Source organism: Pezoporus flaviventris, unplaced genomic scaffold (assembly GCF_033815535.1).
Source record: "Pezoporus flaviventris isolate CSIRO_AGI_PZ_B2104156 unplaced genomic scaffold, CSIRO_AGI_Pfla_v1 ptg000029l, whole genome shotgun sequence".
NCBI lineage: Eukaryota > Metazoa > Chordata > Aves > Psittaciformes > Psittacidae > Pezoporus > Pezoporus flaviventris.
Window position 1 is genome coordinate 11,758,925 of NW_026892577.1, and position 25,663 is coordinate 11,784,587.

A 25,663-nucleotide genomic window follows, 5' to 3' on the forward strand; every position below is an offset into this window, starting at 1 on the left:
CCCACGGCTGGGACCTGCCAGTCTCAACCCACAGCAGCGGGACCACCGTGTCCTGCTGCTCAGTGTCCCCGTGGAGGTGACCCCTGCACTGTCACGCCTGTTGCTTCGGGGCTCAGTGGGGGCCGGCACCTGCAACCCATGCAGCCAGCACCGGCAGCAGATAAAAATACCCTCCAGCAGCAGGGTAGCCCCGTGTGGAAAGCTGTGGGCAGCGGCGGGGGGTGGGGGGGTGGTGGTGGTGGTGCGGGGCTATTCTCAGAGGGCTGCGGGACTATTCCTGGCCGGTCAATATTGATTCAGCCAGCTCAGGTGCAACAGCTCAGCCTGGAAGCACCGTATTTAGGGCCCGGCGGGAAGCGAGGCGGGCGCCTGAATTGGGAGCATTGTCCAGGGAAGGAAGAGGGCAGGGAGAGGATGTGAGCTCTGTAATCTGCAGCGAGCGGCTCCCGACAGCAGCCCGGGAGAGGGGCACACCCTGTGCCAGCGAGAGCCACTGGGATGCACGGAGCATCTTCCCTAGGGATGGAACACGTGCTGGCAGTTCCCAGCAGGAATGGGGGTGTGGGCATGGAGGGGAGCTGCCAGTGCTGGCTACTGCAGTCTGAGCTGCTGGTGGCTCCAGGAAGCAAAGCAGGTCTCAAGAACCACCCTGGTTCCCCACTTGTTCTAGGTACCTTGGGGTGGTCCAGCCCAGCCTGGGTATGGGTGGCTCCAACCAGAGCCCTACATGCTCCTGAGCCTGCATCGGTGAGGGGAGAGGGTGAGGAGCTGGTTGTCCCCATTTGCTGCTCTAGGACATGCCCATCTCTGACAGCTCACCCAGGGCTGCGTTGCCAGGCAGTGCAGATGGAACTAGGAGCTGCAAAATCACGGCAAGAGTGCTCAGGACAGAGCCTGAGACAGGGTTTATTTCCACAGCTATAGGCAGCGGCCGAGTGATGCTTGCCATGGCCAGCCAGTGACCAGGAGTGACCCAGGCAAGGCTGGACTGAGGAGTGCTGGGAGTAGCTATCTGTTCAAGATGCTGGCAGCATCTAGGAGCACACGGGACCTGCCAACCTTCACCTCCACAAACCTCTCAAGAGGCTGCTACTGCCCTGTGGTGCCTGGGAAGCAAGTTGGGGATGGGCAGGGCCCCTCACGGGATCAACATGGCTCACTGCAGCCACAGCCCTGTATAGGTGAAGCTGGTGTCATCACTGTCATCACTGCTATCACAGGTGCCTAAAGTCTTGGAGTGCCACATGGGCAGCATTGCGTCCTGCAGCTCCCATCACTCCTCCTCCTGCAAAGAGCAGAAATGGGCAGTGGTAGGCAGCTCCAGACCCAGGAGATGGGGTGCAGGGCTGCACCAGCAGAGCTGCCCAATCTCCCTGCCCCTGAGAGGGCAGAGAGAGCAATGGACACGCTCCCCCCCCCCCCGCCATGATGCCCTTGCATCTCTTCCACACATCCCCATCCCCCTTCTGCAGCTCCCCAGTAGGGTCCCGGCTCCCAGCACTGCTCACCAGGATGGGCTCCACTTCCACACAGATACAAGCCGGGAACTGGAGACCGGTAGCCTGAGTAGGATGGTGCTGGCCGGGCGAAGTACAGCTGGTCCAGAGACATCCCTCCATGGAAGATGTTCTGCAAGGAGAGCTCTATGTGAGCTGGCTATGCCCGGCCCAGGGCTGTGAGCGCACTGGAACAGGCACCAGAGTGATGCTCAGAGCTAAGCCAGCATGGTACCTACCCCCCCAGGCAGCCCAAAGATCCTCTCCAGGTCAGGTGGTGTCAAGATGTCTCTGCCAATGACTGATGCCTTGAACCCTGGGGCATAGGCTTCGATGCAGTCAAACACTAGAAAGGGATGGAGGGGTGGGCACGGGCATGGTAGTGAGCCCCTGAGCAGCTCCAGGGCAGCTCTAACCCCAGGAAGGGACCAGCACTGCTGGTGTTACCTGGGTCCATGTATGCATTACATACCTGTGTCCGCATATGCATTTTTGGCCTGCTCATCCCAGTGCTGCCCACCTGCCAGCACAAAGGGGGTGTACTGGGTGAAGAGGGACACAACATGGCAGCCCTGTGGGGCCAGCCCTGAATCCAGCGCTGAGGGGATGCAGAGCTCGATCATGGGCCTGGGGGAGCAGGACATGAGCCAGGCAGGCAGGAGACCCAGCCACCCCAAACCTCTTCCTCAGCACCACCCGTTGTGCCCGTGCTGCCCCTTCCCTGGTGCAGCATGGTGTGCTGGTGTGGTCTCCTACCTGCTGGAGGGGTGCCCATGGGTGGCCTCAGTGAAGGCCTGGTGCAGGAGGTGGGTGCCTTCACAGTTGAGATGGATGGAGCACTGGTGGTGGGGCAGGGGCTGGCCATCGCGGGCATTGGGGGCAGCCAGGAAGCTGGGCAGCCGATCCACCGCCACTGGGAATGGGTGGTGGGAATGGGGAAGTGGGGTGCAGCCTCTTGCTGAGCCTGTAGCCAGTGTCCCTCCAGCAGGGACAGCGGCAGAGGTGGCCCTGCCAGTACCTACCATTGATCTTGGTGACCGGGGAGCGCGTGTCAACCTGCTGGATCCGCTGGACAAAATCCTTGGGCAGCTGCTCCTGGGGTGGGAGATGCCGGTGCAGAGGCTGGTCGTGAGGGGTGGTGTGGCCAGGGGACACTGCCATGCCAAGCCCCCACCAGCCCCCTGCACCCCGTACCTGGGGGATGAGCTCCAGGAAGGTGATTTGGGGGGAGGCATTGGACAGCACCAGTTTGCTCCTCACCTCCGTCCCATCCTGCAGCACAACGCCCTGCGCCTGCCCGTCCCTGCCCAGCAGCACATGGGACACGGCCTGGGCAGGCAGAGGGGACAGGACTTCACCAAGAGCATCCCCAGTGCCTGCAGGCTGCCCCCCCAGGCACCCCGTACCTTCTCAGCAAAAATGTGGGCTCCCCTGGCAGCTGCTGCATGGGCAATGGCGTGGGACAGGGCTCCCATCCCACCGGACACGTAGCCCCAGGCCCCCCGCCGTCCCTCCAGCTCGCCCATCACATGGTGCAAGAGCACGTACCTGTGGTGGCAGGACCCCAGGTCAGCCACCAGTCAACGTGACAGGTCTGTCCCCTGCCTGGGCACAGGGAGGATGGTGCCATAGCCCCCACAGATGGGACCATGCCAGCTTACAGGATGTCAGCTCAGTTACAGGCAGCACCCACTGGTCAGGACTTGACCTGACCTGGGGACAGAGGTGTTCAAACAGCAAAGGGGCTGGTGAGGACCACTTAGGAGAGCCATATAGCAGGGATGGGGAGCAGCCCCTTGCCCAGCCCCAACCCCTGAGCCATCCAGGCAAAGCTGAGCAGGCAATGGGAGGGACAGGCAGCTAGGCAGGGAATAGGGTACTGGGCTGCAGCAGAGCCAAGGAGCTGCTGGCACGGGATGACATGAGGGGACAACGCAGCCACCCAGGGGGAAAGGACCCTCACCCACTGCCTGGGGTGTGGGGGCTAGCCATGGCTCCAATCACCGCATCAGTAGCCAGAGTTGCCTTCAAGGGCTCCGACTCAAACCACTGATCCAGGATCTGGGCCAGGAATAAAAGAGAGCATCAGGTTTGGGGCTGGGGGCTCCACAGCACCCTTGCAGGCAGGCAGCGAGGCAGCTGGTGGCTCCACACTGCCACTGCCAGCACTCACCTTGGAGATAGGAGCTGTGAGTACCTCGTAATAGCGGGGCAGCTGCCGCCCCAGTGCCAGCCCTGGGGGTGAGAGGTGGTGTGAGACCTACATGGCTGTGCCAGGGCAAGCTGCTCATGCCCAGCTGGGTCTGGGGGTCAGGCAGCAGGACCAAGCCCCCAGCTGGGGCTCCTGAGGAGCCTGTGCCCTAGGGAAGAGCAGCCATCGGCGTCTTCCAGCACCCCAGAGGTACCTGCTCGCAGCAGGGGCCACAGGGATCGCAGAGCACTAAGCCGCTGGAGCAGGGAGCCCTGCCCCAAGGCAGCTGTATCCACTGGGGCAGCATCCAGCAGCGGGTCAAGGGCTGACACTAAACTCTCCATGAACGCCTCATATTCAGGATAAGCCTGAAAGGGGATAGAGGGAGACTATGGGGACTGCGCCATGCTGGGTGAGATGGATACGCTGCTGCTCCATGGGCAGGGCAGCCCCTTCAGAGGCTTTGCCATACTGGGTGCCTGCCCCCAAGTAGTACCTGGGCATCCTTCTGGGAGAACTGAGCGATCTGCTGCTGGGTCTGGGCCCTGTTGTTTCCCAGCAGGAGGGAACGAGGGGGGCTCCCATCCTCCAGCAGCGGGGTGAAGGAGTAGGGGTCCCGTGGGAGCACCCTCAGACCATGCCGCTGCAAGACAGGGATGGCAGGACCCATGCTGCTGCCCGGCAGCGGGCTCACCCTGTCAGTGTGCCAGGAGGGGCCAGCAGCCAGTGAGGGATGGGTGCCGGTACCTGCAGCTCCAGCTCGGTGTAGATCTGTGGCCGCAGCAGGCTGAGCAGGTAGGATGCCCGGGAGAACTTGAAGCCTGAAAGTTGTGTGGCAGTGGGGGGTGCCCATGTGCAGGGCTGGCCAGGGGTGTGGGGACAGGGGATACACAGGGGTACCTGGCACAATCTCCTCCGTGACAGCCGCACCGCCCAGCACATGGCGTTTCTCCAGCACAGCCGTGCGCAGCCCTGCCCGCTGCAGGTAGGCAGCCTGCAGGGAACACAGCATCACACTGCCCATCCCTCCAGGTGGGATATGTCCTTGTCATCCCCAGCATCCTCTCACCAGGGATGGCCCTGCTTCCCACAGCCCTGTGGGAGCCCCCAGTGCCATGGACACTGCCACCAACACCCTCCCTGCTCCTCCACTTTGCCCAGGGATGGAGAAGAGACAGCACCACTGTGCTCTTGGTACTCACTGCCACCAGCCCATTGTGCCCTGCAAGGAGAGAATGAGGTGAGGTGAGCCCAGTGTTGGGGTGGTCTCATGCACAGGGCACCCTGCCATGCCTGGGGCACGAGGCTGCCACAACGACTCAAATAATGGGGCTCTGGACATGTGGATGTAGGTGACAAGCAGCATCCTCCCCTCTCCCTTTAGCCCTAGCCCTAACGGTGCAAGGGTAGGGGACAGAGCTGCTCAAGGCAGATGCGCACTGCGGGGATGCAACATGCGCCTGGCCATACCAGACCCAAGCGTCCTCCCTGGCACAAGGAGCGTGCCAGGGCTCTGCAGTGTGCCCTGCGCCGCTGTGGTCCCCATCCGGCCATTACCCTCCTGCCTGCCCTGAGGGGAGGGCGGCTTGGCGTCCCCACCGGCTCCCCACAGCCCAGCGCTGGCTCCCTCCCCCAGCATTACCTGCCCCGATCACCACCACGTCGTACTCCCTCTGCAGCCGATCTGCAGCTCCAGCATGGGCCCGCCGGGCTCCCGGCGGCGCTGGGGCAAGGAGCCAGCCCCGCAGCCAGCGGGCAGCGCAGACCCTGCCCGCTCCTGCCCAGTGCCCGCCTGCCATCGCCCAGCGAGCGCCCGGCCACGGCTTCCCCGGGCAGCCTGGACTTTGCTTCCACAGCGGAACTTCTCCCAGGGCTTCCGGGCATGCGGGGGGTGTGTGGGGGGGCAACACTCAGGGACGGACACTGTGTGCCAGGGCTTGCGAGAGCCGGTTCAGGACAGGGACACGCACTGAACACTGCCCCGCTGGTGCTGCCTGTGACAAGGCGCTGATCCTGGCAGAGATTTGCTGAGGGCGTGCAGGGGGGCTGCAGACCAGCCCCGGCGTCGAGAAGGTAACAGGGTTGGATCCTGCCTGGTGCTCAGCAGGATGGAAGGTGGTCCTTACAGACTGAGGAAGATTGCCCAGCACCTTCCCCAGTCTATACCCAGGAAGGTGCTGGGCAGGGAGGCGGGGGCCTGAGAGCCCCCCATCCCCTGATGTGCTCCAGAAGAACCCAGGGACATGTGTCTGGTGTGATCTGGTGTGATGGGCCAACAAGCACTGCAGGATAAGGGGAACTTAGCCCCCCTCGAGCAGGTAAGTCTAAAACACAAGCCCCACTGAGAGCAGTGGGAAAAGGGGCAGCTTGGGGGTGTGCTTGGCCCCAACCCAGTGCTGTTACTCAGCAGGGCAAATTCCTGCCCAGCAGGATGGGGCAAAGGCCCTGACATGGTCCAGTGCTCCCTGAACTGCTGTACCCAACCCTAGTGAGCAGCATGGAGTGACAAGGGGCAGCCGCTGCCAGAGTCCCTTGGGGCTGACCCCATCCCTAGATGTGCCCAACGGGTTTGCATGTGTACTGAGCCCAGCGGCACCTGTGAAACACATGAGCTGCCTCAGCCCCTCTTCATAGCTGGGCTTGGCTCCATGGCCGAGCGGTGCCTGGGAGCCCAGGTCTGAACCTCCCCAACCCTGCCCAAGCCTTTGAGGGCCCTGCACCCCACATCTGGGGAGAGAGGAGAGGGGGGCGCACCATGGGCAAGTTTGGCTATGCTGTTTTCTTCTCTAGCCAAAGCCTGTCAGCAATGCCAAGCTAGTGCTATAAATCCTTCTTTGGAAACGCACTTTTCAGCAAGATGGTGATTTGCCAACAACCTCTCAGCCCCACTCTCCACCCGTCCCCGAAGGCTGCTGGGTGCCAGCGAAGCCCATGGGGAGCAGGGCAGGAGGATGGGAAGGCTGCCTACAGGTACAGCTGACAGCACAGACACCGAGAAACCAGCCTATGCATTGGGAACACCCACAGCCCTGCTTTAATCCTGGCCCCGAGGTGGCTGGAGGCAGCTCAGAGCAGGGGGATGCGGGAGGGCTCCCAGAGGCGCCGGGCCAAGTCGCAGGCCTGCTGGACCACGAGCTCAGAGGGGATGATGCCGAGGTGCACGGTCAGCAGCTCATAGCACTTCACCACTTCTGCCTGGTGGTTCTTGCTATAGTAACGCAGCAGCTTCCTGGAGAGAAGATGGGGGGCTCAGCAGGTACAGTGCAGACTAGTACTCCCTTTTTAACCACCTTCCCCCTAGAAAGGAAGGCAAGGACACAGCGCCCGTATACTGACAGGACACCCACACCAGGCTGGGGAGATTGGCTGGTGCAAGCCTGGTGACACCACAGCACTGGTACCATCCTGCAATGACATCCCAGTGCGGACAGCATCACTAACAGCCCCAGGCCCTGGTGCCAAGCAACATGGCTGGGGACAGCTCACCTGTAGTAGTCTCCTGCCAGCATCCCAATGGGAGCAGAATCATCAGAGAGAACTGGCACCTCCATCACCTCCAGCTTGTAGCCCTTGGGAAAGATGACAGGAGAGGGCAGGAGCAGGCAAGAGACTGCCAAAGAGCTGAAGCCAACTGTGCCTATAGTCCTGCCCTGAGAAGGTACTGGGGAAGAGAGGCTCAGCCCTTATCTGACCCCACATACCAGCTCATTCTCAAACCAGAGGAAGTAGGAGCAGCAGTAGTCGCCATCCTGCAGCATGAGCGTCGTGTAGCCCTTCTGTAGGTATCGCCGGGCCAGTGTGATTAGGGACCAGACCTGGGGGACAAGGGGCACCTGAAACCTGAGCAGAAACCCCTCCAACCATCACCGCCTCCTGGGGTCCCCCATCCCACCCTTAGCCCCACAAGCAGTACCTTCCTCTTGATAAAGGTGGCCAGGGGGCCCTTGCCCAGCTCTGAGCTGGACTTCTCTGTGATGCTGAGCGATGGTGCCATCATCTGCCCAGACGTGCGGTCCACATAGATGAAGTGCACCAGGCCAGGAAAGTCCTCCAGGTACGTGGGGTAGGTTAAGGGCGTCCAATAACTTTGGTGCCCTCCCAGGACAGCCCCTTCGCCCACCACGCTCCCCACCTTGAGCCCACTGATGGGGGTACATTGTCACACTCCCACCTCTGCTACCCCCCTGGGGACCCCTCCTCGCCGGGCTGGGCTCCCAGCTGCAGGGATGGGTATGACACCATGGTGATATTGCGCCTGCTCTTCACCAGCAGAAAGTCGCGCCAGTCCAGCAGCTTCTCCCTGCCAAGCGGAAGCACAGTGGGAGGCCAGGACCCACCAAGCCCCAGCAGAGCTGGGTGCGGGGCAGTCCCCTGGGGATGCTGGCCACCCCATGCACCCACTTCATCAGCTTCTGGGCACGGTCCCTCAGCCCCTGGGACAGGCTGTGGCTGGCAGAAGTCAGGAAGAGCTGGCGGTACACAGAGCAGAGCTGCCGCTTCATGTTGGACACTGCCTGCAGCAGCCTGAGCCGGAAGACACGGATGCTGCTGAGTTTGGCCCCTGGGTCCCCAGCACTGCAGGGACAGCCATGCTGCCCCCAGCCTGCCCTGGAGACTTTCCCTACCTATCCCATACTCACTCCAGGGAGCTTCCAGGCTCGGTCCGGGAAAACATCTTATTTTTGAAGTCTACCCAGGTGTTCTGCAACTAGAGAGAGACCAGGCTCAGCATCAGGCAGTGGAGACAGCAGGATGGGGCCCTCGCATCCCCACTCCCACCTGGATGTCCTGCCCGCTCAGCTTCTTCACAAACTTGTCCATGCGCTGCCGCAGCTCAGGCACAAATGTGTAGGAGCGTGGGGCTCCTGCCTCTGGCCCCTCTTCCAGCTTCTTCTCCAGCACCAAGAAACCATCCAGCAGCTGGTACAAGGTGATGGCCACCTGGGTCATCGGGCCCTGCTGGGGAAGGGATATATGGGTGAGCCAGGACCCAGCACAGTGTCACATCCCTCACCTTGGAGTGAGCTCACCTTGGTCAGGAGGATGAGGGAGATGCCCGGCCAGAGTGGGAGGCAGTGCATGGTGTGTGGCAGCAAGGGGCAGTAACCTTCCCGCAGGTTGGCATCCAGGAAGATCCTCCTGGGGTTTGAAGCTTCAGGGACCAGAGGCCCCAAGGTCTGGAGCAAGTCCTCCGCCATCTAGGGAGAGAAAGGAGATGCTCAGCCCCTGAAGAGATGGGACAGCCCACAGCAATGCCCTGAAAGCTGCAAACAGGCATGACTTTACCAAGGGAGCTGGAGAGATCACGTGACAAAAGATCAGCAGTGAGCAAAGTGCCCAGGGGCCCCAAAAGAGCAGCAAGTAGTGGGTAAGCTGCTTGCAAAGACAGGCTGCAAATGCCTTCTGTCCAGGCTCCCAGTTGCTTGCACAGAGTGTGTGAGGCTCTGTGGCATTTGTCAGGGAAGCAGCCCAGAAAGCCCAGAGGCAGCAGACACCAGACTGCTCTGAGCGAGCCCCAGCCCCTCTGCGCTGGCACTTATGGACACAGAGACTGTAAGCAGTGCCTCAGAGGGTGGTCAGTGGTGTCACAGTTATGCAATGTGGCAGACACAGGGCATCCCCCTAACCCTAGAGCCGGGGGCACCCACAGCGCAGCACACAGCTCTGTGTGACAAGTGACAAGGAACAGGGACCACAAGAGCACCACGACAGGCCAGGAGGGACTGCAGGACCCCTTGCTCACCTGGACATCTGCAGCATCCACCTCCCCGGTGCTCAGCATCTCAGTGCCCTCTGACCAGCTCTCACTGCCTGCAGGGAGCATGGCAGGTTGCTCTCCCTGCCGCCCCCACATGAAGGGAGGGGGCTGCTACCCTGCTGGGCACTCACCTGTGCTGTGCCTGCCTGGAGAAGGCTCAGGAGTGTAGTAGACCTCAGGGACAGAGAGATCATCTGTGTCCTGCCAGTGGGAATGGCTGGGTCAGCAATGGGAGTGATGCAGACAGCCCAGCCTGCAGGTCCCCATCCCAGGGACTCACCTGGTCATCCGAGTCCTTCTCTGCAGCTCCATGGGAGCCAGGGCTGCTCACTGGAATGCTCTCACTTCTCTTGGGTCCCTGGGGGAGCACCTTCTCTGCTGTGGGCTTCCACAGGGGGAAAAAAATTAAGCTCTCCCAAGACATCACCTCATGGGGGCATCCCGACCCACTGTGCCCCACACCCTGCTCTGGAGCACCTGGGGGCTGAGCTCCTCTTCGATGCTCTGGCTGGGGTACAGGTCCTGCACTAGGAGGATGAGGATGAGCAGGTCAGCGGGGCGGATGGAACTGGTGTTGCGGCTGCAGAACAGAGAAGGGAAGGATGAACTGGGAGGGAGAGCAGCTGCCCAGGGGAGAGTGGTGGGGCCGGACTCACCTGGAGTAGAAGGCCAGCAGCTTGGTGTGCACCAGGAGGAAGGCATGACACACCTCATCCCCACCACGCTCAGGGCTGGAGTTGATGTACTGCACCACCTGCTGCTCCAGGAACTCGATGCACTGCTCGCACAGCTGAGGGTGGATCAGCCGTTCCATGGCCTGGGATGCAGGGAGGGGGGAAAGCTGCTTAGCCCCCCAGACCCAGCCACACAGCCCTGGGGTCAGGTCGAAGCTTCCACTGCTCCAGGGGGCTCCCTCGAAGTCCCTGGCCAAAAGCTGTTCCCCACATCCCAAGACTCCGTGCAGCAGCACACCCTTGGGATGCCCCAAGGCGACGGACACCCCAGCACATGGTACCTCCACCGCAAAGCTCTGGTCCTCCTCCCGCAGGCGGCTGTAGGTCTCCAGCAGGCCGCGCAGCAGGCTCCAGACACGCTCCCGCTGCTCCGAATCGGCCGGTCGCAACCTGGAACAGCCACAGAGAGAGAGCTGACTGACGGCTGTCACCTCCCTGCGGGGGGACGGGCACCCCAAGATCCAGCTGCAGCCCAGCAGGCAGGGGGTCCTGATGCAAAAACGGGGGGTCTCAGCTTGAAGACACCTGATCCCACCTCCCCCCGGGGCTCCATGAAGTCAGCTGCCCCTCAACCCCGGGGGGCCAGCCCATGCCAGCCGTGCCCACTCACTCCTTGCGGACGAGGTGGGAGTCGAGCGTGACGAGGCCGCAGTGGATCTCCACCAAGCGCCGCAGCACGAACAGCGTCCGGCGCAGGTCATCCTCGCTCTCCGTCCCGTCGCCGTTCACTGCGATGTACAGGCAGTCCCCGAACTGCAACCGCCAGCGGGGTTAGGTCGGGGCCGGCTGTTACGCCCCGGTCGCGGTTCCCGGCGCCCGTCCTACCATGTGCAGGACGTGGAGGTGCCGCCCGCGCTCTGTCGCAAAGCAAGTGTAGGTGTCGGCGAGCTTCTCCAACAGAGCCGTGCAGGAGATGATGAGGGGGGCGAAAAGGGTGTTGAGGCTGTCCTCCAGCGCCGGACCCTGGGGCACACGCTGCCGGGTCAGCGGCCGCGCACCACGCACCCCCTCCACTCCCGCACCCGCCCCGTCCCGCCCCACCTGCCCGCCGTGGGGCGGCCGCAGCCGGCGGAGGAAGGCGGCATCAGCCCAGTAGAAGAGCAGCTCGGCCGCGGTGCTGGCGATCAGGACGCACCGCATGGCACGGCCCGGCCCAGCCCGGCCCGACCCCCAGCAGCAGCCGAGGCGGCGGAGGGGCACCAGGACCACGCGGCTCCACCCGCCCCACTCCGCTTCCTGCTCCGCGCGCGTGACCGCAGTACCCGCAGCGCCCCCAGCGGTCCGGCGCGGCACTGCACCGCGGAACCCAGTCACCGGCGTCGGGGCCGCCCGCTCCTCCCCGCTGGCCCCTGCCCCGGCCCGTGGCGGAGAGAAGACACCGGCGCGTTTGACAGCCCAACTTTATTACACCTCCGGTAGCGCCTCGACGCGCCCCTGCTGCTCCTGCCCTCGACACCGCCCCCCTCCCGGGCAGGACACATTCACCGACTGCCGCTCCCCGCCCGGGAGGGGCCGGGGCTGCCCGCCGGCACCGCCTCCCTCCGCTCCGCTCCGGGCTGTATCATTTAATTCTCAGCATTTCCAGCCGTGGCCCCTCGATCCCCGCCCCGTGTGGCCCCCGGCGCCCCTTCTCCCGGCAGCATCCCCGCGCCTGTCCCGGTCAGGCTGACGGCAGCAGAGGGAGCTGCTTCCATGCGCTTTCTGCGCCGGCAGCGCTGCCCGCCGTCCTGGGAGGTGAAAACCAAAGGGGGACCTGGCTGCTGGAGGGTCACCCTGAGGAGTCAGGGATAGGGTGCCCCAGCCCTCCCGACAGCCGGTGGGCACCGGACCCCGGGTGCTTCTTGCAGCTTGTGGGACGGATGGCGGCAGGCCCTGCGAATTCGCCACCGCACCGCTCCGACGGATGGTGGCCATGGCCAAGCAGAGCTCTGCAGTCATAGGTCAGGAGAGGGTGCCGAGCCGGACGGTGCGAGGACAACAGCACGTCACGATGCCCGCCCGACGTGGCCCGGCTGTGCGGGCTGCCGAGGAGGCAACGTGTCCTGGGGAGTGCGCAGGGGCAGGAGCTGGGCCGGTTGGTCAGTTCTGAGCCGTGGGTTATCGGTACCGGCAGGCCAGCGCATTCACGTTCTTTACCACATAGAAGCTCATGGTCAGCGGAGGGATGACCAGGGTGCGGCCAGCGCGCAGAGGACGAGGCTTTAGCTCGGGGAGGGTCCCATCGTCCACCATGGCCAACGGCTGTCCGTTGAGCTGGACTGACCTGTGCAACCAAGAGAGGGTCAGGGTGGTGGCATCGAGGACAGGGCAGTGGTGGCAGCCCCAGCCACTAGCATGGCACTTACTTGGAGTGGAGCCCATCCTTGCCGTAGGGCTGCAGCAGGTACTGGTGGACGATCTTATCCCGCAGCGTCCCTGCCAGCTTGATTTTCTTCCGGGATCGATGCAGGTTGATGATGTAAAGGGTGATGGACCCGCGGACATAGTTGTGGCTGCAAAGGGGAGAGCAAGAGCTGAGGGCTGTGCTGGCACGGGCCCAAGGAGCATCGCCTCCAAGAAGGGGTTTGGGGGGTCTCTGTAAAACTGGCCTCATGCAGCCATCCAGAGGGGACATCACTGTGATCAGGACAGCCAGGATCACTGTCCTGGCTGTCCCTCCACATGGAGATGCCACCTCCCCATCATGAAGCCCAGCTCCACAATGACACCTTTCCAGCCTCCCCCTCTTTAGCCAGGGGTGGCACAGCTTAAGAGGGTGCTGTGCTGCTGTCCTAAGTGGGGTGGCAATCTCAGGACAGCTCCCCCAAAGCCCTGCAATGAGGGGGCTGAGAACGGAGGGGAGCTCTTTGCATGAGTGGCATCTGCCCCCACCACTCTGGGCACCTAAATGACAGGTCCAGACACTGATCCTCTCTCCCTGCCTAATCAGGCAGCCCCAAACAAAGGCTATAAAGCACTTTGCACCTGTCAGTTACTGGACAAGGTTTCCTACTGAGCTGGAGGCATGTTGAAAGCATCTGGTCTGTGTAAAGAAACAGTCTCTCCTCCTCCACAATAGCAACTTGTGTCTGCAGAGGAGGTGGCTGCCCCCACCCGGCTCGCTGGGGCGCTTTCAAAGACCTTATCAGCGAAACAATAACCAGGCCGGGCTCCCTGGCAGTGCGGGCTGCGGGTAACCCGACCGACCGGGGGCCCCTCGTGTGAAATCCACCCCCTTGATCTCTGCTGCCTGGGCTGCCCGGTGGCCACTGCACCAGCCCCGGCCGGCCCCGTTCCCAGACGCGGGCTTGCCGTGACTTTCATCGGAAGCATCACTGTTCCCGTGCGCTCCCTCTGCTGTGACAGCGCCAGAGCAGCGCCCGAGAGAGTAGCCTGGGAAGCCAACCCGCCTTGCCCAGCATGTCTGCGATGGTCCCCATATGCTGGGGGTCCTGTTTATCCCCACCCTGCACCTCCAACCTCCCTTAGCCCTCTTACTTGTGGTAGCTGGTGCAGTGCGCGTAAATGCGAAGCTTGTCACGAATGACCCTGCCAGGCAGGGGCTTCCTCTGGAGACCGGCCACGTGTATCGCCAGCACCTTGGGACCAATGAGGCGCTTGTAGAGCAGGGACAGCCAGTAGTCCTGGGGGACAGAGGGGACGGTCAGCAGCACAACAGCCCCCCTGGCTTGCAGTGGGAGCGGGCAGGACAGGCTGGCTTCCCTGCTAGCAAACTTTTGGCTGCTGGGGTAAAAACGTGTGCCAGAAGTCTGTCTTGGTGTGAGCTTTTTCATGCAGTCAAAGCCCAAATGGCATAGCTGTTTCCAGAAAAGAGATTAAGGGAGGAATACATTGCTCTGCCTACACTGAGAGACAAGGATACCCTCTAAAGGAGCTGATTTTGGCTGGGCTATGGAGCATGGGGAGCAGCACTTGCATGTTCCCACAGACCTGCACGTAGCCGTGCTGCAGACCTCTGCAGCAGCTCCAGCTGATGCACATGGGATGGTGATGTCTCTATAGCAGACAGGTCACCCTCAGGCCCAGTCTCTACATGGGGCTGGAGCACACCAGAGCCCTCTGTGCTCCCCAGCTCTCTTCATGGCCATGCTGCTGAGGGTGCTCCACTTCCCAGAGGTATGTCTGCTGTGGAGTTAAGCACCCATGAACATAGCACGGGAAAGTCAAGCACTCTATAAAGAGCAACTGTTCATGCCCTGCACACGTGTTAATGATGCAGCCTTTAATTACATCACCACATACTACATTTTCCCCCAGGGCATTGCCTCGCTCTGCACACAGGATGGGCCCCAAGCCCTGGGGAGGGAGGTGAGGCTGTGTGGTGACGGAGGCCGCTGCCGGCAGGGCCCCCCCACTCATCTGCTGCAGACTGGGAGGTGTGTGATAAATGAAGCAGGGTTGTGGGAAGGGAAAGGGCAGGCTTAGGCGCTCGCCTGCTGTTCTGCAGGATGGGGCTCTGGCCCTGCTGCTGCTCCAAGCACCCTGGTGGTGCTGGTGAGATGGAGTCTCTCATGCTGTCCCTCTGGGTGCTGCCTGTGTGTGCCTTGGGCAGCGCCTGGGTGCTGGGGCATCCTCACACACATGAGCACTTTGGATAACCTCCTCTGTGCAACCCTGACTGGCTGCCCCAGAGAAACTGGGGTGATCCCACATCCCTGTGGGCAGTGTTGACCACCCAGCAGTGGTGGTCACACTGGTACCAGGGGTTGCTCTGCCTGGCAGTGTCTGACCCACACAGTGAGCAGTGCTGCTGGTGTGAAAAGCAGCACCCCTCAAGCATCTTGTGGCTCTGCACCCTGCCTGGAGAGGCATGAGAAAAGTCCTGCTTGGTCAGGATAGTGCCTATATGGGGTATGCCACCGCAGAGGAGCGTCTTGGTGGGAATGGGTTCTCCAGGGTCCCAGGCTACAGGGCAGGATGGGCAGGTGGAAGTGCAGATCCCTCATACATGTATATGTCCCATGGGTGGGAAGCCCTCAAAGAGCCACTATTAACATGCATTTTGGGTGGAAAGGATAGGATACGAAATACAGAGCAGTGCTGCAGCAGCAACTGACACAAAGCAAATACCACTGGCCAGACCACACTGCCATCCCCATCATCTCCCCAGCCCAGCTCAGATGAAGCTGACATGTTCCAGCAGTGCTAGGCTGGCCTGACAGACCCACTTTCTGTGTAAGCTTTTGCCACGGCGATGGAGGAAAAGCTGCCTCCTGCTTTCCTCTTGCTGCTCCCGGCCAAAACCACAGGGCTTTGTGCCACACCAGCCTGGTAACTGCTTCCCCTGCAAACCCAAGGCACTGGAGGAGATGCCAGGGTGAAATCAGAGGCTTGTGCACCCCAAGCAGGCTCAGCCAAGAGGCCGAAGCTCCCAGGGAGGTCAAGCAGCAGTGGCTCAGTACTGTAGACGTGTGTTGTCCCTGAGGCCCATGGGTCCCTGTCCCTGAAGACTGTCAGTGCTACCTGGCATCCTGGGGATACCCCTGCCTGCATCATGCTGCAGGGGCTGTGCCAGCCTTCTGCTGTGGGAAACTATGCTATGCCATCCTGCTCAGGCTCAGTGCAGCTGGGAGAAGCAGTGCCTGGCACACTCCTGGCTCCCTGGGGAGCCATCCTGATTAGCAAGTGTCACTGGATGAGTAATTGAGTTTATGGTGAGGCCAAGGGTGAGATTGCACAGCCCCATGTTAGAAGTGAGCTCACTGCCTCTAGCTACCTGTCAGCTCAGGCTCTTAGGTCTCTCTAAGCAGCCCCCTTGGGTTTTCTCACGTCCTCTTATATTTCCACTGACGAGATGCTGCTTTCATTCACAAGTTATGGGATTGGCACAGGCCAGAGACCTCGTGGCCACCCTCAAAAGTTACATATGGGTCTCAAGAGTTGTTCTGCAGGGGGCTTATGATGGCCTTGGCCCAATGGGGAGCAGGCCCAGCCTCTGGCTGAGCACCCACCCCTCTGGGCAGGGTGGTCTCCTGGGGGTTTGCTGCTTTGATGCCAGTGTCCCTCCACTCTCAAGGCTCAGCAACAGCAACGTTTGCAATGTGAGGGTGCAAGGAGCTGCTCAGCCCCACAATCTGCTGCCAAATCTCATGTCTCACTGTACACTTTTCCCAAGGGTGTTCTGACAAACCCTGCTCCCCTGCAGAGCTGGGAAGCTGATCTTGGGGCTCCTGCTGTGGCAGTTCACAGGCAAAGCTGTGCTGTTCAGCATCTCCATCTCACAAGGACATGTGCTTTGTGTCTCCAGGAAGCAATGGCCACATTTTGTGAGCTTCTGATCCAGCTAAGGGTACACAGCTTTTCTGAGCTACTATGCAGGTGCCATAAGACAGGTAAGGCTGTCAGCAGTGATGCAGGGTGAGCTGTTCTGCAGTGTGAGATAACCACCTCTGAATGTCCAGCATTTTGGTGCAGGCAATGCCCCTAGGGCAGCATGGGGACCAACCTGTCCCTCCAGCATTTGCAGGAGGTGAGAGGAGAGCAGTGATTTCACCTAGGCTTGCTGGCAAGGCAAGCTCCAAAGACTTCATTTAGGGAAGGATGTGGAAATACCAGAGAGTTCAAAAGAGGGCCAGAAAAATGACCTGGGGCTGGAAAGGGAGTCGTCAGCCCGGCCTTGAGGCACTTGAGCTCTTCAGCTGACTGCAGGGAAGCACTGAAGACAGCTGCAGCTTTTTGCATCACCACAAGCCCACTTGAGGCAGGGGCCAAAGTCATGTTCCTTGCAATAAATTACCAGGAGCTGGTGATGCTGAACACTTGGGTGACGGGTTACACACACACCTAGCATGATGGAAACAAGCCCACCAGGGTGGGCACTTCTCCCAGCTGGACCAGAGGCTGCTCCTACCACCAGTATGAGCAAACCCCAGCTAAAACCGCAGCAGGGCTGTTGGGCACCTGCAGCTGCTGGCTCCTGTTTAAATGGGGACCAGCTTCAGAAGTAGTTATTGTTGAAACCCAGCTTGGCTGCAACCAGGATGACTTTTCCACTCATCAGTGGTCTCTTCCTGGACCTCTGACAGCAGCTGGCACCTCCTCTTATATTGCAAACCCTGTGTGAGTGTGGCCCCTGGGCTGGCAGCATCCGTATGCCCCTTGCAAAGAGAAGTGCCTGCCTTACAACACAGTGCCAGGCATCCTGGCAGAGGCTGCTGTGGCAATACCCAGCTTGATTCGTGTCTCCAACCAGTGCAACAGCAGAAAGGATCTGGGGTTTGGAGTCACGGAGAGCTCCCGTTGTGAGGGCTGAGCCAGCAATACAGCTGTAGTGGTAGAGGAGGAATAGCAGACAGGAGTCTGGTCTGCTATTAGTCCTGCGGGAATTCAAGGGAGCTTTCTTGCTTTAATTACTTTGCAGACCTATTAAGTGGTGCTGCCACTGCAGCCCCCAGAGCTGCAGGCAAGGAACACCTGAAGGCAGAGCCATCCTGTACCTCAGGATGTTCCTGGCCAGAACCCCTGATTTAAGGGCCGGAGGATGCTTGTCTCGAGTGAGCTGATGTGCAGAGCTCAGGCCAGACACATCTTCTGAACCCCATGGGGCCAGTGAAGACCCCCAAGCTTTCCATTAGATGGGGAAAGGCCAGGCAGGGACCCAGAGGGTCCCATTTGATCTGTTTGCACATCTTAATTCATTGCGAGAGCTTTTAGATACTTAGCTTTTGGAGACACAAGGCTGATCAGGCAGACCTTCAGACAGACCTATTGACTAGGTCTCCAGAACCACCAGGAAGGGCACAGGAGCGTATCGCCAGTGCTCTCTCCTGGAGGCAGCAGAGCAGCTTTACAGCCCACCTGAGTTCAGCTCTGAGCTCATCACGTGTGAGAAGACATTGCCATAACCAGAAAACTGAGTAGTGGAGCCATAGCCCTTCAGTCTTACAGGGACTGCAAACAGCAAAGGCAGCCAAACTCCAAATGAATGGCTACTGACCCTACGGTGCACAGCCTCCTCTGGCTGGGGCTGCGGGCATGGCTCTGTGACCCTGTGTCACCACTGGCATCAACTGGCTGCTGCCGGCCCTCCTCCTCTTCCTCTTGTTTCTTCCCTCTTCTGAACCTGCCCCAGCTCTTTCTCCATCCCTCAGGCACACTTGAGTTTCACCAGCCAGTTACAGACGGCTCCATTCCTGCACTTTCTCCTGCGTTTTTCCATAGTCCAAGCAATCCTTATGGAGAAAAGGGCTGGCTGGTCTGCCTTCCTGTATATCACAGGACAGCGCTTTGCTCTTTTATTCCTCTGTTGAGCCTGATGGCTTGTTTTGGCAAAAGCATCTTCCAGAAAAGTAGTGATTGTGGTTGTGAGGGCTTGGAGAGGTGGGGAAGCTGCCACTTCTCAGGGAGTCCATTCCAGCAGTTAAACATCAGCACTATTAACAATACTACTCCTTATTTTCAGCTTGAATTTGTTTGGCTTCAGCTTCCAACCAGTGGTTCTTGTTTTCTCTTTTCCACTAGATTAAAGCGATCCTCGGCATCCAAAGCTTTCTCCCTGCGGAGGTCCTTACATCCTGTTCAAGCCATGGCTGGTTGTTCCTTCAGCAAACCTGGACTAATGCCGCTGTTAACATTATCCCTGAGTTTTACACGCTTCTTGGACTGTGGGAGCTTGATGCTTTCTCACCCAAACCGTGCGCAAGGTCCTGTGACCAGCAAAGTGGGGCAAAGCCTCTATCCAAAGGGAATACTTGCTGAAACCAAAATTATCAACTCTGGGAGCAGGCACTGATGCTGTCCTCACAGCTCACTCACACCCATCCTCAGAGATGTGAACCTTTTGCTACTCTGTGTGCACCCTCCTTTTGTAGAGGTCCTGAAGAGCTGAGAGCTTGGTGAGCAGTCTCCTACAGTGTTTTGCTGTCACACTGGGATAATTTACAGGTGTGCCCTGCGCATCACGGGGCCACTCAGAGAGAGTCTATGAATGGGAAACACCACTCCTCCCAGCCCCAAATGAGGGGGCTTCAGAGTGCCAGGAGCTGGTGGCATCAGCAGGGGAGGATGGGGCCAGCACAGACGGAGATGCTGCAGCAGTGTCCCCTTGCCTCTTCCCTCTGCTCTGCCTACACTTTCCTGCCCGTCCTGGCCAGGACAGACCCTTTCTTTGATCCAGGTACCTGCACCTATGAAAGGATCAGATTGACATTACCCAGATTCTTTCTTGCTTATCATCGGTCCCTGCTGGTGCCCACCACGAGTCCCCTGAAGACGCTGATGTCTCTGCCTGGGTATCCATTGCTTTCAACATGCTGATCCTCTTCCTTCCTGCTCTAACGGCTGTGAACTCCTCACCTCACACCACTCTTTCCTGCATTGCCTTCCGCCTTCACATCTTCCTGGCAACTTTCTCTGCTGCAAGCAGTCTAGGCTGAAGTGTGACGTGAGAGGCTGCAGTCCTGCGGTCCTGCACCTCAGTGCCATTCAACTAAGAAGGGAGAGGAAGCGGGCACAGTGAGGGTGGGCAGCGACTCCACTAACCAGGGTAGGAGCAGCTCTGTAGAACAGAACAGAACAGTTGCTGCTGTGGCTGTGTTGTGCACTTATAGGAGCTTACAGCAGGCTGGCTCTTGTCTAGCCCTTTGGACTGAATATCTACACGTGGTTAGGGAAAGGAAACCAGGTCACGTTTTATAACAACTGCAATAAATCCCAAAGTGCAGCACATGGGGACAGCCAGGAGAGTTGCTCCCATCCCTAACAACCTGCTTATATGCATGCTCCCATGGGCTCAGAGAGCAGCATTCTCATCCACTGATGCCAGCAGCATCGCAAGATCTGTGTTTGGGGTGAGCATCAGCCATTCATCCTACAGCCAGGGGTCTTCCCCAGCAGTGCCAGGAGCACAACCCTCCAAGCCTCCAATGAGCATCACGTCTTCCCAGCCTTCAAGCTGCTACACCCTTTGCTCAACCCTTCTCCCTTGTCTCTGTCTCTTCTCATTTTCCCCATCTTGGAGAAAGACCAAACACTGACATTAAAGGCAAAATTCCTGCTGTGGAAGCAGCAGCCACAGGAATTGCTGCTAGGCACTGTTGGCACCAAGGGGACTGCCTGCCCAGACGCTGTGAAAGTGACTAGTGGGAAGTGGCCCCTGCCTACTGCTGCCCTGCACAAGCTGGTCCCCAGCGCCCCCACCTTCTCGGAGAGCTGAGCAGATGGAGGAACAGCCAAACCTCTCTTCTGTCATCACCTCTCCCTAACAGGGACCAGGCAATGGAGGCCACAGGAAGGGAACAGAGCCACTAGATCAGAAGGCTTGGAAATCAAATGCAATTTCTTTGCTGTTTTCTGTTCCGCTGCTGCTTTTCACCATAATGCGACTTCCCTCCCTCCTGCTGACAAGCACCAGACCACCCTGGGAAGGGTCTTGCTGTCCTACCTCCTCCATGGCCCCAGCATGGTTCCCTCTGTCACTGAGGAGGGCAGGTCACTAGCATGGTGCCTCCGAGAGATGTGGACAGTTGCTGTATTGATCCTATCAAGTACAAGATGCTGCTGGTGGTCCCAGGTGGAGTGTATGTTTGCCCCAGGCTCTGGCTCAGGAGGAACAGCCTGGCTCTGGGTCTGCACATGTCCCGCAGCTCTAGCGGATGGGTGCCCCAGCTGCTGGCCACAGCATGGCTTTGATGAATTTGAGAGTCCAAGCATATGTACTTCAGAGACTCTTTTATGCTGCACTAAGAAGGAAAGGGCCCTGAATCTGCTGTGACAGCAAGCAGAGTTTAGGTGCTTTAAATCTGTCTCCTTGTTCACAGATAAAACAAGCTTCAGAGCAGACTTACGGCTCCTAGAAGGCTGAACGCAGTGAAGGTGCAGAAAGCAGAGGATGACAGGGTCCTGAAGATGTGGTATGGTCATGGTTGAAAGGACAAGGAAGTGGAGTGGATGCCCTGCTCAGAACTGCTTCAGGCACTTGTACAAAGGCTGGCAGAGAGATTTCTGCAGGGTCCACTCTGCCCTTCAGCAGGCCATGCTCTGGCTGCACCTCTCCTGGGAGAGCGTTTCCGCTGTGCACAACTGCCCTGCCTGGGATTTTATCCTTCCCACATGCGGCCCAAGTGAACGTCCTGTACGCACACCTCCTGCCCACTCTTGCCTCTCCCACCCTTCTCTGTCTGCAGCCATCACTCCCATCAGAGCCAGTGCTCCAACATGTGGGGCAGATGGGGGTGCCAGACGCCCACGTGGCAGATTTATGGTCATAAGGAACAGTTTCCATGTGTGTGCAGGCTCCACTGGACCTGCTCCCTTTCCCCACCCCTTGTCGCTCCCGGCGTGGGACCATGCCTCATCCTCTGCCTGTGTGGCGCATGGCATCCTGCAGCCCAAATCTCCCATCAACGACCCCAAAGCCAAGGGTCCCCGCTGGGGGACGGGACGGGACGGACACGACAGCAGCCACAGTCCTACCCCTGGAGCTCGTCCGGCTGCATGTGCGCAGCACAGTGACTCAGTGCTGGGTGTGCAGATGGGCCGGAGCAGCAGCGGGGCTCAATTCCCGCAGCCCCGCAGCCAGCTGGCCGGGCTCGGCGGCTGGAGCGGGAGCGCTTGAGGAAAGGGCTCTCTGTGCGCTTTCCTCTATGCATGGCGGGTCTTCTCTTTGCCTCTGGACGCTGCCCTGCGCAGCAGCCCCGCAGCCACCCAGCGAGCCGACGGCAGGGTAGGGGTGGGCGCTGGTGGGTGAGGACCTGGCCTCGCAGCCCTGGGCTGGGGAGGGCCCCCTACTGCACAGCGCAGCGGAGGGAGAGGCACCGGCCGGGAGGCGGCTGGGACCTCCCCAGCTGCCGTCAGCAGCGCCTCCCGCCAAGCCAGCTCAGCTAATGAGCGCACCGGGGAGCGCGTACGTGCAGCAGGAGGGAGCGTGGCCCGGGGACGCTCTCCTGCCCCTGGCACCCAGCACGGCACCTCACCAAAGGGCCCCTTGCCCCTGTGCGCCCTGAGACCAGGGAGGCCAACTGGTCCCTGCTGGGGATGGGTCAGGTAGGTGCTGTTGGTACCAAATGGTCAGGTGCATCCCGAGGATGCGGCTTGAACCATGGCTCTGCCCTGAGGACGGGACGCAGAGATGCTGGGGACAGCCGTAGCCTGGCACCGAGCTCATACACACCACGGCTTTTATGAAAGCCCGGTTAGGAAGGGGACAGATCACTAAGGACAGACCCAATCTGAGCCATCCTCCCCTGTCTAGGACAGGCACTAACTTTCCCATTGAGCTTCTCAGTTCCTTTGGGCTAAGCAAAGGAGGTGAAAAATCACCTGCAGCATCCAAGCGTCCAACCACGGCACTGTCAGGCACAGACCTTTGCACTGCTGCAATGCTTTCTCAAGGACGCCATCAATTCACAGGCAATATCATATTGTCTTCTACTACCACAGCTGAGCAGGCAGCCCCTGCCATTGCTTCACCTTGTGATCCCACTGGGCTTTTCTCATGCTGCATATGAAACATATGCAGAAAAGAAGTTTATCATCTATCTGACCCAGGAGAGCCAAGTGTCTCACCATTCACAGTCCTTAGGAGAAAGTGCAAGAGGAGCCACAAAATTGGGATTTCAGCTTTGGCATTTCCATCGGATTTGCGTTGCCCAAGTTTTTCCACACATAGGTATAACGCTACAGCACTGTCCATTAAGGGAGAGAAGTAACTACCAGGGATGGAAGAAAAAGAGGCAAGTGCCATGTGGAAGAGTGTTCAGAAAGGTCCTTAACATGCAGTAATGATCTGAAGAGAAAACTCACACCCACCTGTGTGTATGTACAGTGCATATAGTCCATCTCTCTTTCCTTAATCTCTCTCTGAAACAACCCAGAGAGATGCAATATATTTATTGTATTACATCCCTCTGGACTGTTTCAGAGAGAGATTAAGGAAAGAGAGATGGAGTATGTACAGTGTGTGCCTGAAATGAGCCTAGACCTACTAAATGCCAGAGCAGCATTTCAGAGGCACTGGCCTGTGAAGAGCAAATGTCAGGGCTGCTCCTGCCCAACCTCTCCTCTGCTCCTCTCTCCCACACACATGAATAGATGGGCTTAGGTGCAGGCAAGCAGTTTGATGTACCTGCAAAAGGCTTTATTTGAAGGGCTTCTCAAGCACAATCCTGGACTATTATACAGCTGGCTGCCTCAATTGTTCATGAAGAAAAAGCACTCCAGCCATGCATTAAAAAGTTATCTCAAAAATAACAAAGTATTAAAACACTTGAGCTCACCTGCATTAAGGGCAGCTGGAGAATTTCTGTTCCCCAGCCTGATCACATCTGTGTCAGGGGCAGGGAACCTCATGTTGTCCAGTTTCTCCCGCTCTGCTCCCCACTAATCCAGCAAAAGAAACCCATTTCGTCAGGTCTGCACCTGGAAAGGGGCTCATAGAGGTGGTCTCACCTTCCCCTGCTGCAGCACCCATCCCTCACATGGGACTTTGGCGGCACCACCATCAAAGATGAGAGCCCAGGATAGATCAGCTTAAACCTCCACCTTCACAGTTTCACTGCATCCCTGCCTGAAAGCAGCTGTTCCCAGGTGCCCTTACATTTCCCATCAAAATGGCCAGAGTTTACAAGTTTATTTTCAAGCCAAGGCTGACACTCAGAAAAGAGAGCAAGTCCCACCAGGCTGACTGTGCTTGCTGTGCAGTGCCCATGGCCAGAGAGGAGCTCTGCTTTCTGCACACCCAACGTGCTCCTACCCCTCACTAGCTCACAGCATGGGCCACAGCAGCGACTATAACCCTGCTACACGTGGAGCAGTGCAGTGATTTGCCTGCTCCTTCCCCTGAAGATAACAAATTCCCACAGCACTGCAGTCCCAGAAGACAGGCAGGAAGAAATGTGATTTAGAAGCTGAGACTCCCACATTGGTCCCCCAACATATCACCTATACCACTTTTCACAAGCTTCCTTATACCATCTGCTGTAATATGCCCAAATAAAGGCAGTACTACCATGAACAAGACCAGCAGCATCCAAAGGACCAGCTTCAGGATCAACTGAAGGTCAGGGAGAAAAGCTCACATGGCAGCAGCATAGTGATCTTATGGTGATGGACTACAAATCGCTTGGCTTTATATGGGAAGCTCTTCAGCACAAGGATGGAGGTTGTATTTGCATCACTGCACCATCCCTGGACCGTGCAGAAAACTCTCCCTGGACCATGCAACTACCTGGCACCTAAGGATGCTGCTGTAAAAGGCTCCCTTCAGGTCAGCACCAGAACACATTGTCCTGTTATCTGACAAGCAGGGATCAGCACTGGCAGGGGAGGAGGTGCAAAGGCTCTTACAGGGAGCGCAGCCCTGACTCCCAGCTTGCTGAGGAGCTGCCAGCCGGAGCTGTGATTGATGCTGTGTCAGTGCAGCCCTTCTCTCAGCAGGCAGCTACCTCACGCCCAGCCAGCATGTGGAAACCCTTTTGTCGTGGCAGCTAATGAGCAGATTGTATTTCACAGTGCGGCCCCGCACAGGTACAGTCAGCGGCTTTCATCTCCCTGATAGCTCCCACGGGAACAGCACGGCTGCTGCCCCATGGAGCAGGTCACGGTCTGGTCTCACTGGGCTTTTTGGTGTTTGCAGCTTTTAAACCCTCCGTCAGTTTGCATCTGCATGTGGCTCTTTATCAGCACAGGAGTGGAGGGAAAGGGGTTAGGGAAGCACCCGCCAGTGTTTGTGCAGGAACACAGTGGTGGGATGTGGGATGTCAACAATAAAGCACATGGGACAGTGAGGAAACAGCCATGAGGAGGGTGGCATCTAACTTATTAGGAGACTTATCTTTAAATCAACAGCAAAATCCACTTTAAAGACCTTCATTGTGTTTAACAGCCCGGGATTTATCCCTCTAACTCCTTCTCTGGCTTTAATGCCTCTCCGAAGTGCACTTCTGCTCCAGCCGCTCCAGGGCTGCTGCCCCACTGTGCTGGGAGAGCTGGGCATGGGCCACCCACTGGCCCATTGTGCTGGGTGAGATGGCCATTGGCCACCAACTGTCCCCACCCAGTCAGGAGCGATCCTGGGGTGGGCAAGGAGGAGCTGAGGCCCCAGGGGATGGGTGGATGATGTGGCTTGGCCAAGGGAATTGGCTTCTCAGAAGAAATCTGCCAAGTGCTTGCCCCATCCTGAAAGTCATCTCAAAATTCAAAGTGTCCCAAGCTCCCCCTGGCCCAGGGCCCCCAGAACTGCAGGTACATTTACTGGAGAGGTGCATGTGGGAGCAGCCCTTGGTGCTCTAGGAGTAGCACAGGCAAGAGACTGTGCTCTCCTGCTCATTGGCTTGCTCTCCAGAGCCATGTTGGGGGGGGATAGCACAGATCTTGTCTCACCAACCCCTCCTGCATCCTCCCCTGATGCGCAGGGATGCTGTTGGGGAGATGCTGTTTTCATTGGCTGAGTAGGTAGAGCCAACTGAGGTGTGGGTCCCTCAGCCTCTGACCCCTGCAGCTGCCCCAAGGCCCCAGTGCAGCATCAAAGGCAAGTTCACAATATCAG

General features: G+C 59.0%; 3 protein-coding genes across 15 annotated transcripts in view; all 3 read right to left on the minus strand.

Annotated features, from left to right (window-relative positions):
- Positions 1-867: 867 nt before the first annotated feature.
- On the minus strand, positions 868-5,564 carry PYROXD2 (pyridine nucleotide-disulphide oxidoreductase domain 2). 6 transcript variants are annotated; one of them, XM_061459027.1, is made up of 16 exons: positions 5,330-5,564; positions 4,890-4,909; positions 4,588-4,681; positions 4,435-4,508; positions 4,184-4,330; positions 3,902-4,055; positions 3,670-3,731; positions 3,460-3,557; positions 2,903-3,044; positions 2,691-2,717; positions 2,519-2,591; positions 2,253-2,409; positions 1,969-2,123; positions 1,736-1,842; positions 1,509-1,629; positions 868-1,285 (listed from the first exon to the last, which is right to left on the minus strand). In XM_061459027.1, the coding sequence occupies exons 1-16, from the start codon at positions 5,484-5,486 to the stop codon at positions 1,215-1,217; spliced, it is 1,659 nt and encodes a 552-aa protein (XP_061315011.1). In that variant the 5' UTR covers positions 5,487-5,564; the 3' UTR covers positions 868-1,214. The 6 variants fall into 6 exon arrangements, with proteins under 6 accessions (XP_061315011.1, XP_061315008.1, XP_061315007.1 ...); XM_061459024.1 differs by having other exon boundaries at positions 2,519-2,618; XM_061459023.1 differs by having other exon boundaries at positions 2,691-2,825.
- A 1,130-nt stretch (positions 5,565-6,694) lies between these two features.
- On the minus strand, positions 6,695-11,449 carry HPS1 (HPS1 biogenesis of lysosomal organelles complex 3 subunit 1). Of its 7 annotated transcripts, none has more exons than XM_061459030.1 (18): positions 11,221-11,449; positions 11,005-11,142; positions 10,790-10,932; positions 10,461-10,569; positions 10,102-10,262; positions 9,923-10,025; positions 9,726-9,830; positions 9,577-9,646; positions 9,431-9,498; positions 8,718-8,885; positions 8,467-8,646; positions 8,328-8,395; positions 8,089-8,211; positions 7,922-7,987; positions 7,601-7,745; positions 7,389-7,520; positions 7,174-7,256; positions 6,695-6,916 (listed from the first exon to the last, which is right to left on the minus strand). In XM_061459030.1, exons 1-18 carry the CDS (start codon positions 11,317-11,319, stop codon positions 6,754-6,756), a joined length of 2,124 nt encoding a protein of 707 aa, XP_061315014.1. In that variant the 5' UTR covers positions 11,320-11,449; the 3' UTR covers positions 6,695-6,753. The 7 variants fall into 7 exon arrangements, 6 of the variants coding, with proteins under 6 accessions (XP_061315014.1, XP_061315017.1, XP_061315015.1 ...); XM_061459033.1 differs by having other exon boundaries at positions 7,389-7,502; positions 8,467-8,643; positions 11,221-11,448; XM_061459031.1 differs by having other exon boundaries at positions 8,467-8,643; positions 11,221-11,448.
- A 114-nt stretch (positions 11,450-11,563) lies between these two features.
- Positions 11,564-25,663, minus strand: part of HPSE2 (heparanase 2 (inactive)) — a 110,020-nt gene continuing 95,920 nt past the window's right edge. For both annotated transcript variants that reach the window (XM_061459038.1, XM_061459037.1), the window contains 3 exons: positions 13,657-13,802; positions 12,525-12,671; positions 11,564-12,442 (listed from right to left, as the gene is read on the minus strand). In XM_061459038.1, coding sequence (XP_061315022.1) covers positions 12,277-12,442; positions 12,525-12,671; positions 13,657-13,802 — 459 coding nt within the window. In that variant the 3' untranslated portion in view covers positions 11,564-12,276. The remainder of the gene's footprint in view (positions 12,443-12,524; positions 12,672-13,656; positions 13,803-25,663) is intronic.